This window comes from Micromys minutus, assembly GCF_963924665.1.
Source record: "Micromys minutus genome assembly, chromosome: 10".
Lineage (NCBI taxonomy): Eukaryota > Metazoa > Chordata > Mammalia > Rodentia > Muridae > Micromys > Micromys minutus.
This window is the reverse complement of record NC_137979.1, coordinates 48,454,704-48,470,571: the sequence shown is the minus strand read 5'-3', so window position 1 is coordinate 48,470,571 and position 15,868 is coordinate 48,454,704. Positions and strand designations below refer to the sequence as shown.

General features: G+C 49.0%; 1 protein-coding gene across 1 annotated transcript; it reads left to right on the top strand.

The window, feature by feature from the left end:
• The first annotated feature begins 2,388 nt into the window (after positions 1-2,388).
• Positions 2,389-14,995, top strand: DUSP3 (dual specificity phosphatase 3). The gene is made up of 3 exons (XM_080922614.1): positions 2,389-2,547; positions 5,422-5,648; positions 11,232-14,995. Exons 1-3 carry the CDS (start codon positions 2,423-2,425, stop codon positions 11,435-11,437), a joined length of 558 nt encoding a protein of 185 aa, XP_080778740.1. The 5' UTR covers positions 2,389-2,422; the 3' UTR covers positions 11,438-14,995.
• The last annotated feature ends 873 nt before the right edge of the window (positions 14,996-15,868 follow it).

Here is a 15,868-nt window from a genome sequence, read left to right as displayed (position 1 = left end):
TCCTCTGTGAGCCACTTAGCTCTCCCCATGATGAGGTGTCATAGTTAACCAGTTATGACATCAGGAACAAGTCTCAGTGGAGGGAGAGAAGAACATGTCTGGCTATCTCTGGGCACCTCTTAAAAGTTTTCATTTTAAGAGGAGGTAAAATTGGTATAAGGTGTTGGGGTGTGGAACAATCCGGTATTTATATGCCCTGTGTTATGATCTGTTCAAGGTAAGTGATTTCTTCACTTCTCCCCTGAAGCATTTACAGTTCTGTGCTAAGGCTTCGATGCTCCCCAAGTGCCTAGAAAGTAGAGGTTTCCAAGACTGGAGGAGAAAGGAAAGGCATGATGTGGGAGTCCTGCCTAGTGCAGGCAGAGGTTCAAGAAGCGGGGTGGGGGGGGATTCAGCCCTCACTCTGCTCTTTGAGCTATGAGAAGCCACAGTGCCCTACAAGTTTCCCCTGAGGATCTGAGCTTTTTCTCAGGAGCAAAACACTCAAAAGCCGAGTTAGTGTGACCTAGAGCGGTGCCACTCACTCGTAATACCAGCACTTGGGAAACAGAAGCAGGAAGATGGAATTCGAAGTTATCCTTTGTTATGTAGACTGTTCGAAGTCAGCCTGGGGTACATGAGACCCGACCTCAAAAAACAAAAGGATGAAATAAAACAAACAAAACCACAAAAAAATTCTTAATAGGAGACAGAATGTGGAGTCCTACACTCCAGAGACTGTATTTGCCCCTTTGGAATTAGGGACCTGGCCATTTTTCCTAGCAACTGGAGATACTGTATCCTTTGCCCTCAGTGGAAACTCGGGAGAGGATCAGCTACTGACACCATGTGGCTTACAGTGGGATAGCAGCCGCTCCAGGAACTGTAATGGAGGGAGTGGGGGTGGGTGGGTAGAGGATTTACCTCCAGACTAGCCCAGAGCCCACAGCCCAGGGCACAGGCCCAGTGAGTGCTCAACACAGTCGCTGGGAAGTGCTTCTGGTGCCGCTACGCTTGTTTATTCCACGCTGGGAACAGAACTAAGACTTTTTTGTGCGTGCTAGGTACCTTACCAGCCCAGGAACTTCCTCAGCCCCTTCAACGTTTCTGGAACCTTTCCAGCAATTCTTAGGAGTTACATGCTTCATGTTCTTTACTGCAATGCTTGGGACAGAAGTGCTATGGATTTTACAATATTTAATGCATACAGTGAGATCTTGTACAGTAATTTTTAGGGCACCTGTGTTTTAACTGTCATCTGTCACAGGTCAGGTGTGAGAATTCTCCACTTACATTGTGTTTATACGAAAAAGCTACAGATTTGTAAACGCTTCAGATCTCCAAAATTATAGTTGCTCAAACTGCTATCGCGACGTATAATCCTTTCCTCCCTTTTAGTCGCTAGCAAACAGGCTAAGATTAAGTAATTCCCCAGGTCAGATGCCAAATCTGGCGACCTATACCTTCAGCTTTAATACTCTCAACCAACCATTGGACTGAGCACGGGGTCCCCAGGGGTGGAAGAGTTAGAAAAAAGACTGAAGGAGCTGAAGGGGTTTTCAACCCCACAGGAAGAACAACAGTATCAACTAACCAGACCCCCAGAGACTAAAACACCAACCAAAGAGTACACATGGTTGGACCCATGGCTCCAGCCGTATATGTAGCAGAGATTGGCCTTATCAGGCGTCAATGAGAGGAGAGGCCTTTGGTCCTGTGAAGGTTCCCCCAGTGTAGGGGAATGCCAGGGCAGTGGGTGGGAGGGGGAACACTTTCATAGAGGCAGGGGGAGGGGTGGGGTAGGGCGATTCCAGAGGGGAAACCGGGGAAAGGGGATAACATTTGAAATGTAAATAAATAAAATATCCAATTAAAAATGGGGGAGGGGGAAGTTCAATGCGATTCACATCAAACATTGAAAGAAGTGTCCCAGAGCAGGGCTCTTTCCTGTGACCTTGGGTAAGGCCATCTTTTGGGATGGGCAGGTTGTTTGTTCAGTAGGTGTGGTCTGGGAAGATGTGTTCTGAGATGTGTGTTCGGGGTGAGGGAATGGATATCCACGCTGCACGAGAAGGGTTCACAACAAACCCAAGGGGTCCCCATTATCCTGAAAGAGCGACATCAGGTGTACCCAGGCGTCCCGCCTTGGGTTCAGTAAAAGAAGTGCCTGAGCTCCACTGCCTTAGCCAGGATGTCTGGCTGGGTACGGATGACGCGGGAGTGACAATATCTCGGCCAGGGACGTGCTCCGGGGTCCGGCGGCGCGTGGGCCAGTCGCGCGTGTCCTCTGCGCTGCGTAGCACGCCCGCAGCTTCCCGCACCCAGTGGGCCCGCCTCCGGGGCGGGACGGGGCGGTTCCCGGTTGGGAAGCCCCGCCCCGCTGACCCGACTTCTCCCCCTCGCTCGCTCCAGCCCCGGCGTGCAGGGCCCCGCCACCGCCGCCATGTCCGGCCCTTTCGAGCTCTCGGTGCAAGATCTCAACGACCTGCTCTCGGACGGCAGCGGCTGCTACAGCCTCCCGAGCCAGCCCTGCAACGAGGTCATCCCGAGGGTCTACGTGGGCAACGGGTGAGTCTTCGGGTGTGGGGGGGAAGCAACTCCGCAGCCGCTCCCAGGGCTCCCCGCCTACTCGGGAGCTGGAGTGTGGTTCATGGGGGGCGGGGGTGGACCCTGGGTGCGGTCGCCGACCTGAGAGTAAGAGCGGGTGCTGGGGACCAGCCCGGAGTCGACGCCCACTCCCCGCGCATGAAGCGGAGGAGCGGGACTCCGCTTGTCCTGAGACGCCCCCTACCCCCCGCAAAGTGCCCGGCCCTGACCTCCACCACCACCACCAGCTCTGGCTTGGGCTTGGGCGAGGTCAAGGCTACCACGTTCTCTTAACAGGTGGCAGGGCTGTCTCTTGGCCGCGCGTCATGTGACTGCTGCCTAGCTCTGCAGTGAGGTCACCGTGGAATGTCTGCCTTCGTTGCCATGGCAACGGGATGACGTTACAGTCCGGGTGTGGAGCTTTTCCTGTCCGTGTCAGGAAATCCAAATACCCTAAAATACCCTAGAAGAGGAAGTAGCTGAGCCAAGTCTTTCCTGGCTTCTCCAGATAGGGTTTGACTTAGATGGGACAAATCAAAATGATGAAGACCTGAGACATCTGAAAATTCCTCCTAATCGCACCACTAGGAAATGTGTATATTGTTTTATATATATATATATATATATGTATGTATGTATGTATATATATGTATGTATGTATATATATATGAACATAAGAGATATATAAGAACATTATATATATGTATATATATAAACTTTAGTCATGCGAGTAATAAGAATTTCTCAGCAGTAGGAGAGAACCAGTATTAACACCAAGAGAAAAGTTGGCATGACCCACACTGCAAGAGGTCCATATTGTATTTTCCTGAGTGTGAAGGCCCCATTTATCAAAGTCCTAAGGTCTGTTTTTGCACGTTAGGAAGCGATGGCCGGGAGGTTGAGGCATTGGAAGGATTTTTCAATGCCTTACATCTTTGTTTCCTGTCCTGCACCCAGGACCTGCTGCTTAACTTGCAGCAGAGCCAGAAGAGGTTCACAGGCTGGCTCCAGACACCTGGGGACAGGTTGCATACACTGCGTCGCTCATTTCCTTATGTAGCACCTACTATATGTCAAACACCATGTGGTGTTGGCTCTTAGGAATGGTGGTGGTAATGATAGTGCATTTGCTGACTGTTGGATTAGGGTTAGAAAACTGAGACATATAGGCACACTGTTCAGCATTCTGTCAACATATCTGTGCATTCTTGTTCCCGAGCAAGTAGCTAAACAGACTCACAGGGTCAGCCTCCGTCTCGGTCACTGCAGAGTCCTAGGGAACCTCTCCCAGTCCTCCCTATCCCAACTACCCAGGAAGCCAGGTGGCTTGGCAGTCTCAGGAGCCTGCACACTGGGGGACAGGTTATTGGGTTTAGCTGTAGTGGCTTCCCTTGGCCACATTCCCTTGGGAATGTTGGCTGTCGTGGAGGACACATCCTGTGCCCTCTGTGCAAATCTGACCTTGATGTGGGGGGTGCTCAGCTGGGAGGATCAACTTCCTACCTAATGCCAAGAATGGTGCTTCCTTACCCACCCGAAACGCCTGGACAAAAGGGCTCCCAGCACATCCTCTCGGGCCAGAGAGGGAGTCTATGTGAGCTGCATGTTCCGATCTCGGGGCGTGAGAGGCAGGAGGTGGGACGCAGAACACGCCTGAGTGTCTGGACTGCACTTTCCTCCCAGCTCTGGCTCAGCAGCCCACAGGAGCACGGTACATCCCCCACCCTCCACGGCTTTTCCTGCCCTGCAGAATTTAAGCTCTGTTCACTCAGGACAGTCCTTTCCTCTCTTAGGGACTGCCATGATGGGTAGACAGGACAATGTGGGAGACACTGCTTTGTAAAGTATGACGTGCAGCTTAAATGTGGATGTTGTGAGGGGAAGCAGAGGGCCTCTTTGACCATTCGGTCCAAGCGCCTTCTAACTCCCGTCATTTTGGGGGCTACTTTAGTGCTAGGACATTGTGGAGAGCCTCAGAACTGTAGCCAACAGAATGTGGCAGGATTGATTCTTCGGGGAGCCTGACATGTGACAGTGCCATTCTTTACCCATTCACTGAACATTTATTCAGTACCTACCACGTGACAGGCACCGTAGCAGGTACTGAGGGGACAGATGGCTCAAAGAACTCACAGACTGAAGCCTTGGGACAGGAACACCAAGGTATCAGACTCTGCCAACAGAACAACCCCCCTTTAACACTCAGGACTTCAAGCAAGCAGTTGGTACTGCTATCCCCATTTTACAGGGAGGAAAAACTGAGGCACAGGAAGCTTTAAGTAGCTTGCTTAAGGTTGCCTGCATGGTAAATGGTGGGGCTGGATTCATTCCCAGACATTCAGACTCTAGGGTCTGTTTTTGGGCGAGGGGGGAGGGTGGGTGGGAGGAAGGTTGTTTGGTTTTGTTGTTTGGATCTGGGTCTTAATGGGTAAACTCAGGCTAGCCTCAAACTCATATCCTCCTCCCCTGGCCTTATGGCTAGGATTCCAGGTGTGTGCCAATGCCTGACTTTCTATAGTTTGTCTATACCATTCTCCCAGCATAGAAACTATAATGGCAACACACACACCCGAAGGAGCTGGGGAAATCCTGCAGAGGGCTCTGCAAGATGAGAGGCAAATGCCTACACAGAAGGTGGGGAAGGGAAGCAATGGGAACAGCATGGGCGTGGGACCACAAGTCTATTTGGGGAAGCTGCTGGTAACTGTATATGGCTGGGGTGAGGGGAGCGGCCATGAAATGAGGCAGGAAGAGCCACAGGGCACAGCCGGTACAGGCCCCTTGTTCTGCCAAGAGGCTCAGATCTTCCTCTTCCTGGGGCTGCCTCCTTACTTTCCGCCACTGCCTCCCATCCAGGTCTGTGGCTCAGGACATCACCCAGCTGCAGAAATTGGGCATCACCCACGTCCTGAATGCTGCGGAGGGCAAGTCCTTCATGCATGTCAACACCAATGCTAACTTCTACAAGGATTCTGGCATCACCTACTTGGGCATCAAGGCCAATGATACGCAGGAGTTCAACCTCAGTGCTTACTTTGAAAGGGCCGCAGACTTCATTGACCAGGCCCTGGCCCAGAACAATGGTAAGGAACTTCCATTCCAGCACCACAGGAAGTAAACCCTCTGGGACCTGCTTCCTCCAAAGCGGCCCTACTTGAAAAAGGTTCCAGAAACATTCCAAAATATGCCACCAACTAGGGATTAATTGTCCTACATGGGAGCCTATGGTAGCCCTTGCAGAGAGTCTATGCCATAGACAATGGATAGTAATATTTTGGACATACAGAGTGCAGCAGTTAGGTAGCTATGCTTCTTTCCCTTTAATTTAGTGTGCCCATTTGTGTATTCATATGTCTGTGTGCTCATTTGTATGTATGTGTGTGAACATGCACATGTTTGCACATGGAAGCCATAGGCGTATACTGAATGCCATCCTCAATTGCTCTCACCCCATCTTATTTTTGTTTTTTGAGGCGGAGTCTCTCCCTGATCCTGGAGCTCATTGATTTATCCAGGCTGCTGGCCCGTGAGCTCCAGAGATCCGCTTTTCTCTACCTCCCTAGCCCTGGGACTGCAGGTACATGCTGCTGCCCGAGGTTTTTATGTGGGTTCTGGGGATCTGAACTTAGGGGCCTAGGCCTGAACGGCATAAAGACTCTGCCAGATCCCCAGCCTGTTTGAGCAAGTGAACCATTCCCCAGAATCCCCCAGTGGGGCTTCCCTACCCTTGTATTGGCTAGGCATTCATGAGTGGCCACCTCACCACCAGGACAATGGGTGGCCATGACGGCTCAGGGTCAGCAGCCTAGAGATCCTGGGTTAAATCTTCCTGCTGCTGCACCCCCACCCCAAGAGCACGCTGGATTCATGAATGAAAGACACACACGCACACCAGCTAATTTCAATATTCCTTGACTAGCTCAATGGCGGGGCTCTTCTGAACCTCCCCTTGGTTAGCACACATTTCCCTCCAGTGTTCCTAGCTTCACACCTTCTAAATCTATGTTTTTATCTTTGCTGCCCTGTTGCCTTCTGGGAAACCCCATCCCCTTTAGTGCCACTTCCCTTTCCACCTTTATTGCTGGATGGTTTCTCTTCTGCAGCTCTTAAATCTGATCCCTCTGCCTTTGAGCCATGGGAACAGCCCAATATCTGGCTTAGACATAAAAATGTCTCTAGCCAAAACTTCAGCTCAGTTTAGACAATAAATCTTGCTGGTTATTGAATCTTTAAGATTCTTTGTGCCCTCCTTCATATGAAGATTTATTACAATCGGTTATTGATCATATTAACTTATAAAAAGACAGTTGTCTTTCACCTGCTCAGAGAAGGAACAAAATTCGTCCATAACTGATCTGTGCACTTTGCACAATCCATACGAATATCTTAAACCTACTAAAATTTTGTTTGTGAGATTCATATGTTACAGAATATACAGCAATGAGATGACCTTCTGTTCCAGCCCCTACCCCCTGAATTCTCTAGAAACACCTTTAGGAGGTAGGGAGCTGAAACAGCAGGTCATTTCAGTGTCCTGAGGATGGATCTCACCAAAGCTGTAAATTCTGTAAGAGACTGGGAAAACTGTAGACTTTAAGGCCAGGGCCTTATGGTCCCTCTAGATCCCTGGAATACTCAACCCAAGCCCTTCCCCTCCAGCTGTTCTGTGTGTCTCGCTCTGGATAGATGGAGAACATAGCCCTGCTAGTTATGGGAGTAAGGCTCTGTGCTTCTCACATAGCAGTAGTTGGTCATTCCCATTCAGGGAACTCAGGGGCATTCTGCCTTCATGTCCTCTTTCTAGACTACAGGGACTATATGCTGATTTGTTTTGACCTCTTGTCTTTGCATGTGGGGAGACTGAATCTTTGGTCTGAAATGTTCCCTGCTAGTTTCTCCCTATCCTCTGGCAAACCCTACCTCTATCTTACCTCGAGGCATAGTGTCCCATTTCTCCCCAGCACCTGGTGTAGAATACAGTGTTCACTGCAGGTGATTCCTGGATAAGCCTGATGCTTCGCAGAGCTCCGGTGCTTTGTGGGTACACTATTAAGATAGAATGGATACTGGCCTCCATCCACTTGCAGGACTCTAGGGAGCAGGAATCTGTTCCTAAGAAAGCCAGAGGGTTGGGGAGGTAGTTTAGCAGCTAAAGCTCTTGATGAATACCAGAGTTTGGGTCTCTAGAATACTCATCACAATCTGGGAGCGTAGAGTGGCTGCCTGTGATCCCAGGACTCTCATCAGAGCGAGCTGGCTAACCAGAATACCACAACACTGAGCTCCGGTTCTGTGCGAGATCCTGCCTTAACATATAAGAGAGAGAATACAAAATTGAAAAAGACAATAGATGTCAATCTTCAGCCTCCGAATTCACGCCTACCTGTGTGCATTTAAACACACATATGTAAATAGGCATACACACGCAGGCTTATTGCATAATTTGAAAGTGAGAGAGGAGGGTGCATATTAGAGTTCACCGGAAGGTGTGAATGAGCACACACATGCACATGCACACACATGCACACACATGCATGTGTATCAGGGAGTGGAGAAGGAGCCTGGGTTTGTATGTAAGAGGGAGCCATCATGAGTTTCCGAGAGGACCTAAGGAGGGTGTATGAAGGAGGTGTTGTGTGGGCTGGGCCTGGAGCACGGTAGGCTCTGTGCCCTGGTTGTAACTGAGCATGCTCCCGGGGGAAGCAGGAGGGTGGCCACCCACTGGAGTATCACACTGTCCAGTGGGATCAGGAAAAGCCCCCACTGAGGACTTTAGGTAATAGCCAGAGAGAGAAAGGTAGGGAAGTGGGGGACTCCCATCTCCTGATGTAGGAGGATCTGAGGTAATATACATGTTTTTGGGGTATGATGAGGGGTGCAGAGGAGATGCCGTTAATTCTGGGTCAGCAATTTCTTTCCAAATAATGCCTGTGAGGAGGTGTAGGTGGTGGTCATTCACTCACTCAGCAGAGGGGTGATGTCCAGTGGATGCTGGAAATGGCAGAGAATCGATCCCGGCTCTGGAAGGAGACTGGATCTGTATGTGGCCAGCAGGGTCACAGGGGCTTAGGGTCCCCGGGGGACTCCCAGTACTGGGTGATGTTTATTGAGTGCTCTTGTGTGCCAGGCACTAGCCTGGGGCTTTGTTTCTGTCTCTGTTCTGTTTTGTCTTTGAGACAGACTCTTGCTGTGTATCTGTGGCAATCTTGGAATTTCACTGCATAGCCAGGCTGAGGAGAGAGGGGTGGGCAATAGGCCTTGTCACCCTGCGAATGATGACAGGTCAGAGCGGTGTTCCGGAAAGATTTTCCAGCTGCCGGGCAGAGTATGGAGTGGCAGCTCCCGGTGAAGATAAAGGGGCAAAAGCTCTGTTTGTCGGAGGAGATCGAGGAGAAATGCAAGCAAGAGATAGCATTTCTGTGTGGGGAAAAGGGATGAAGAGAGAAGGTGGGCTTTTGCCTCAGTGGGCGGCCGGGGGGCTGAGCGTGGGGTGGCTCCCTCAAATGTGATGAGATTTTCCTGACAGTGACCTTTGGCTTCTATCTTCCTTGCCTTCCTTCTTTCTTTTCTTTCTCCCTTCCCTTTTTTTCCCCACCATTGCTTTCCTTGCTCTTGAGGCATTCTGAGTTTCCATTTCACTGGTGGTGCAGACAGACAGTGAAGCAGACAGACAGACAGAGTGTGGCAGTGGGAACGGCTCATGGTCTGCAGGAAGGTGGGCAGGAAGGGATGTGCTGTAGGCTGAGGGCAGTGTGGAGTGCAGGAAGAGAGAGAGGAGAGGAAGGATACCAGGGAGGAAAATTTGGGGAGCTACAAGAGGGCACTGTGGGTTTGTGTGTGTGTGTGTGTGTGTGTGTGTGTGTGTGTGTGTGTGTGTGTGTGATATGTGTGTTGCTTATATTTGTATTGGAAATACGTTCTTTTAAAAATACATATCTATTTATTTTTATGTATGTGTGTGTGTGTGCCCGAGTGAGTTTATGTGTGCCACATGTGTGCAGGAGTCCTTGGAGGCTACAAGGGGGCATCTGATCCCCTGGAGTTGTAGGAGATTGTGAACCACCTCACTTGGTTGTTTGGAACGGAACCCAGATCCTGTGCTAGAGCAGGAAGTGCAGTTAACTGCTGAACCATCTCTCCAGCCCTGAAATCCGTTCTTTTAAAATACTCTTTGCAGAGATATAATTGGATTCAGGAAAGTGTACATATGGATTTAATGTGACAATCATTAAGTTTTGGCACAAGTAAACATCTGTAAGGTATCACCACAACTGAGACAGTGAATGTGGCCATCACCCCCACATTTTTCATGTCCCCTGTCCCTTCCACCATCTGATCTCAAGCATGTCTGGCTCTGCTTTCTGTCACTGGGGAGCAGTGTGTATTTTGCACACTTTTATGTCAACAGAGTCACACAGCCTGCACCTCTTCCTGGTCCCTTTCAGCCTGCGTATTTGGGTTCCATCGCTGCTATCACAAACCACTGCAGTACATCCTTTTAAAAAACATGTATTTATTTATTTTTTGTGTGTGTGTATACGTGTGCCACATGCATGCAGGTATGACGGAGGCCAGAAGAGGGCATGGGCCTCCCTGGAGCTAGAGTTACAGGTAGCTGTGGCTGCTGGGAACCAAACTTGGATCTAAAGCAAGCACTTTTAGCTGCTGAGCCAGCTCCCCAGCGCCCCTTTCCTATCTCTTGGCAAGCGTTATATTGTATGGACACACATAGCATATCTTGCTTATCTAATTATGTACATTGTTTTGTGCTAAGATAGAGTAATGCTCTATAAAACAATGCCATCCTCCTGCCTCAGCCTCCTCCCGAGTGCTAGGACGACAGGCAGGTGGCAGCGTCCATGGTTTCATGCTTTGCTGGTGACTGAAAGATAACATTCATGCAGAGAAGGGCTGGGTCCCAACAGATGCAGTTCAGTGAACTGCACAGCCCACGTACCAACCTCCAGATCAACAAACAAAACACAATGACTACTCCATGCACCCTCCCGTCTCCTGTAATACTCCTACGTTACGGCTGTTCAGGCTTCTAACAGCGTGGCTTAGTTGAGCCTCTTTTCTGCTCTGTGGAGCCATACATTTGTGTGCTTCATACATATTCTTTCTGATAAGTTGCATATTACTCTGTTTTTTACATTTATTTATTTATTTAGTGTGTGTGTGTGTGTGTGTGTGTGTGTGTGTGTGTAAGCCAGAGGACAACTTATAGGAAGTTCTCTGTGCCATGTGGATTCGGAGTTGAAGTTCATCAGCTTGACATTGGCTCTTCTACCCACAGAACCTTCTCATTGGCTCTACTGAGATCAGTAAAAAAAAAAAAAAAGACATTATTTTCCCATTTTACTGTTGATAGTCTTGGGAATTCCCACCTGTGAGTCGTGCGTACTGCTTAAGAACATTGAGGTCCATGTCTCTCAGTGAAGGCGTATGGGTTGCCATGACGTTGCTGGGCAGTAGGGGGCACAGGCGTCCAACTTGAGTGGATGTTGCCAGTTTTCCATGGTGCACCTCTTCACATCCTGCCTTCCCCTGCTGACAGTTTGGTCATTCTGGGTAGGTGCATGGCGATTTGCTTGTTGTATGGAAGAGTTGAATGTTACAGTGAGGCTGGGCTTCCACAGTTACCACGTCTTCCCTGTTTCTTGCAGGTCGGGTGCTTGTCCATTGCCGTGAGGGCTACAGCCGCTCCCCAACGCTGGTCATCGCCTACCTCATGATGCGGCAGAAAATGGACGTCAAGACTGCTCTGAGTACTGTGAGACAGAATCGTGAGATCGGCCCCAACGATGGTTTCCTGGCCCAACTCTGCCAGCTCAATGACAGACTAGCCAGGGAGGGCAAGGTGAAACTCTAGGGTGCCCACAGCCTTTTTTGCAGAGGTCTGACTGGGAGGGCCCTGGCTGCCATGCTTAGGAAACACAATGTACCCTGCTCCCTGCACCACCAGGCACTTGCCCATGTCTGTCCCACTGTGGTCCCAGGGCCACTCTGCCCTTAGGGAGCACATGAAGAAGCTTGCTGAGGAAGCCATTCTGCTCCTTGGCTGTCTTTCCCTGTCATTTATGTCTCTTCCTGAGGTGGGGCTCAGGGAGGAAACCTGTGGCATAGAAACATCTCAGTGACCCAGGCCAGGAGACCCATGAGGGTGTAAGGCCTGAGACACAGGCACTTTTTGTGAGCCCCCTCCTCGGCCTGGGTTCTTTCTGAGTGGTCCAGAACCATGAACCTGGTAAAGGAACTATGCAAACACAGGCCCTGATCTCCCCAGGTCTGTGGCTGTTCCTCACACCCCGATACACCTGCTTAGGCAGACGCATGGCATAAGTTCTGTAGCAGAGTGGAGACAGATTAGTGGCTAGATTTCCAAAAAAGAAAAAAAAAAAAAAAAAAAAAAAGAAGGATGCGTGTTAATTATTTCCTTAGAATTAAAGATACTCTGTAGGGGCCCTGGATAAGCAAATCCACTCTCTCCAGTGGGCTGCCTTGATTCTTTGGAATGTTTAAAGTGTGCCTCCTTGGAGAGCTTGCACTCCTTAGCTGCTGCTGCAGAGCCTCCCCGTGGATGGCTCTGCTTCTTTGCTTGTTAAAAGAGATGCCTTGGCAGGGTTTCCTCTTTTTCAGAATGCAGGGTGTGAGGTCCCGCTTATGAAAAACAACAAACAAACACTCAAATAAACAAACAACCTCCGTTGGGAGAATCACAAGGGTTTGATCCTGAGCGTTGGTGAGCTCAAGTCATCATGCCAAGGGCCTGTCATCCTGGTTGCTATTCTAAGAATAGTCAGGAGGGGGAAGTTGGTCAGTCACAGCCCATGTTTGTGGATGTGTGCATGGGTGCGTATGTCGGGGGTTTCCTGTCCCCTTGGGGACAGAAGGAAGATGAAAGGCCCCTGTGCTCACCCTGTCCGTTTACGGGTAGCTCTGATGGTTCCACGGTGTCTTCAGTATTCCTGGGACTGACTCGCCAGACAGAAATGAACCTTGGTGGCATCGTCGAAATGGATTCCTCTTTTGTTGGAGAGAGAGAGCAAAAAGAAAGAAAGAGCCTTTTAAAGAACTCTCTAAGGACAGTTTTGAAATGCACTGGACCTCATGCGCGTGCACATTTGCCAGAGATTGAACACAGTCTTCTCAGGACTTCATGTTCTCATTCTTTGTATGACTCCAGGGTCACATAGAGCAGAGCCATCACCCCAGCGCCTGGCACATAGGTGCCTCATAAAAGCCTGTTGTGTGAGAACCAGAGCTGTCTGAGTACCCCGTGTATTTAGAGTGTGGTTGATTGTGGGGCATCCAGATTCCAGCAGCCTGGTTGCCTGCCTGTAGGATGTCTTACAGGAGTTTGTAGAGAAATCTTCCTTGGAGGGGAAGAAATATCAGGGATTTCTGGTGAATGTTTCAAATTCAGCTTTAAGTGTAAGACTTAAAGTGTTAAGAGTTAGGGTAAGGAATGTGCCTTTTCCAGAGATGCCGAGGAGCATCTGGCAAGATCCAGGAGAAGCAGACCTGTCTTAGGGTGTCACTCACAGGGTAAAGGCCTCTGGTCACAACAGGAGTAGAGCTGTGCAGCCTGGATGGCCATTGTCCCCTATTCTGTGTGACCAAAGCATCCATGGACATGTGAGGCTGGTCATCTTTTGTTCCCCTCCAGAATGAAATGACCACAGTCAAGTTGTATACCTCAGTCTGTAGCTTTCAAATGGCTTTCTTGCTTAATACAACCTACATTTCAAAATTGCCCTGTAAAGTTGACAAACCTTATTTATGTGTGATGAGAGAGAAAAAGAAGACCCCCCCCCAAAACAAAACCAAAAACAGCTGGGCTAGCCTCCCATGGTTGTACATGTTTGCAGGCCCAGTTCACAGGAGGCAGAGCCAGGTAGACCATTGAAAGGTCAAGGATAGCATAGTCTACATACTGAGACTCCAGCCAGGGCTATGATCCCAAAATCCTGGGTTTGGGTTTTTGGTTTTCAAAATGGAGGTCTCTCTGTGTAGCCCTGGCTGTTCTGTAACTTGCTCTGTAGACCAGGCTGACCTCAGGCTTAGAGATCTGCCTGACTCTGCCTCTGAGGGCTGGGACTAAAGGCATATGCCTCCAGTGCCCAGCTAAGATCCTGTTTTCTAAAAAACAAACAAAAACGCCAGCTCTTTAAAGCTAAAGTGGTAGTAGTTTCAGGCCTGCCGCTTGAGGAAGCTGGGCTGTTCTCGGCTTGACCCTGAAATCACCCCCCAACAATGTCCAAGTGCCCTTGCACATGACTTTGAGCCATCTCCAGAGAAGGAAGTGAAAATTGTGGCTCTCCAGGTGGTTAGGACACAGCCTCTCTTTGTCCAGGTAATGCATGGTGACATGTGGCGTTGAACTCTCCACTCTGAGGCTGGACTCCCCTCCCCCTGCTTTGTCGGAGTGACTACCCCATAGGACAGCCACAGGACAGTCATTAGCACCTCCTGGAGGCCTCTTTGTGGGAACATGAAGGAAAGAGCATTTGGGAGATTCCTGGCTTTTCTTTGGGGCTATTTGCTGAAAGTTCTGCATTTCTTGGTTGGCTTTACTTCATGTTTATAAGATTAACTACTATTCTTCAGGTAAAATGACCATGTTGTGGAAAAGTCAACCACATGCCTGCCCGTGAGTAGGGGTTGGGGAATCCTGGATAGTGTTTTGTCCTTGGAAAGTGATAGAATAAGAATTAGGGGTGTCCCTTCCTCTTCCTCAGACCCAGTCACTTTCTGTGACTCATAAAAATGGTTATTCTTCTCAAAATCTTAGAGTGTCTGCCCTTTCCAGAGGCAGGTCTATTTCCTTGCCATCCTATTGTCTTGAGAGCACAGACTAACACCAAATGAGGCTCTTCTGGGCTCCAGCACTCTTAAGTTGTTTTAAGAATCCTCACTTGGCCTTTAGCACACCCAGGAAAATGGTTGTGAATGGATGCCATGGCCAGCAGGGGGCACTGTCGAGAAGGTTGGTGCCTTTCCAGCCACAGGTTCACGTTAAGTTGCTCATAGTATTTAAGATGCTAAATGTTTTAACTAAAATAAGCACTGGTCTTAAATATGAAGATAAGAGTTTTTTTTTCCTCACAGGAAATTTTCTTATTCATAATTCTTTTACAGACTTTATCCTGATCATAGAGTAGAGAGAAGAATGGCTGGATATTTAACTTGTGTCCTCTTTCCTCTGCCCCTGTTAGGGTAACTTGTAAAAAGCGATTTAGTGGACAGAAAAGTTCAGGGGGAAGGGGATGGTGGAGTGAGGCAGAGCACTGTCACCTGCCTAGTATGGGAGGTCCTGAGTTTGATTCCTGCCATTGGGGAGGAAAAGGAAATTTTATTGTTTATTGTATCACCAGTGTTAATGCACTATGAAATTGTAACCAAAATAAATGTCTTACCTTGCCAAGAAGTCTATTTTGTGTTCCCTTTTGTATGTTTGAGCTTTTGATATGTGCCCTTTCTAACCACTGTGGTGTTGCTGTTGTTAGTTTTGAGGTAGGATCTCAACTTGGTAGTCCAGGCTGGCCTCAAATTGCAGCTGTAGCCAAGGCTGGCCTTGAACTTCTGATTTTGCCTCCGTCTGCCTCCAAGTGCTAGGATCAAAGGGATATGCCACCACACCAGTACAGCTTTTTTCTAAGATTTAAAAAGAACCCCGTTTTTAAAGGCTGGGGAGATGGTTCCGAGTAAGTACGCATACTGCTCTTATCCGAGCTCTGTAGCCGTAATTATTATAAAAGTGGCACCCGGTTCCGAGTAAGTGTGCATACTGCTCTTATCCAAGCACTGTAGCCGTAATTATTATAAAAGTGGCACCCGGTTCTTCTCATGCTGCCCCCAGGTTCTCTCTGGCCCCAGTGGCAGTTGCCCTTCTGGCTCTCTGCTGCTGAACTCTGCTCACATTCCCAGCAACCTGGTAAAATCAAGACTCACTCTAGAGGTCCCAGCAGCTCTTGTCTCGGACTCTGCTCACCTCTGTAAACCACCCCCTGTGGTCACCATCACAACTCCCACCAGCACGGCAAATGTAAAACTCCAGAAATTTATAATTTAACAATCAGATTTATCTTAGTAATTTATCTGAGTAAAATTACATTCCAGAAAACGTCCACACCATAAACTCAGAGCCTACTGATACAATATAAACTGCCCACCTAGACAAGACAAATCGTCTTATACTAATCCATCCCTTATAAGATATTCATAACTACCTGTGGCTATTCAGAGCCACACAGAGATGGGTCATCTTCATGAACCATCTTCCCTCACTCTCCTCCTCCCT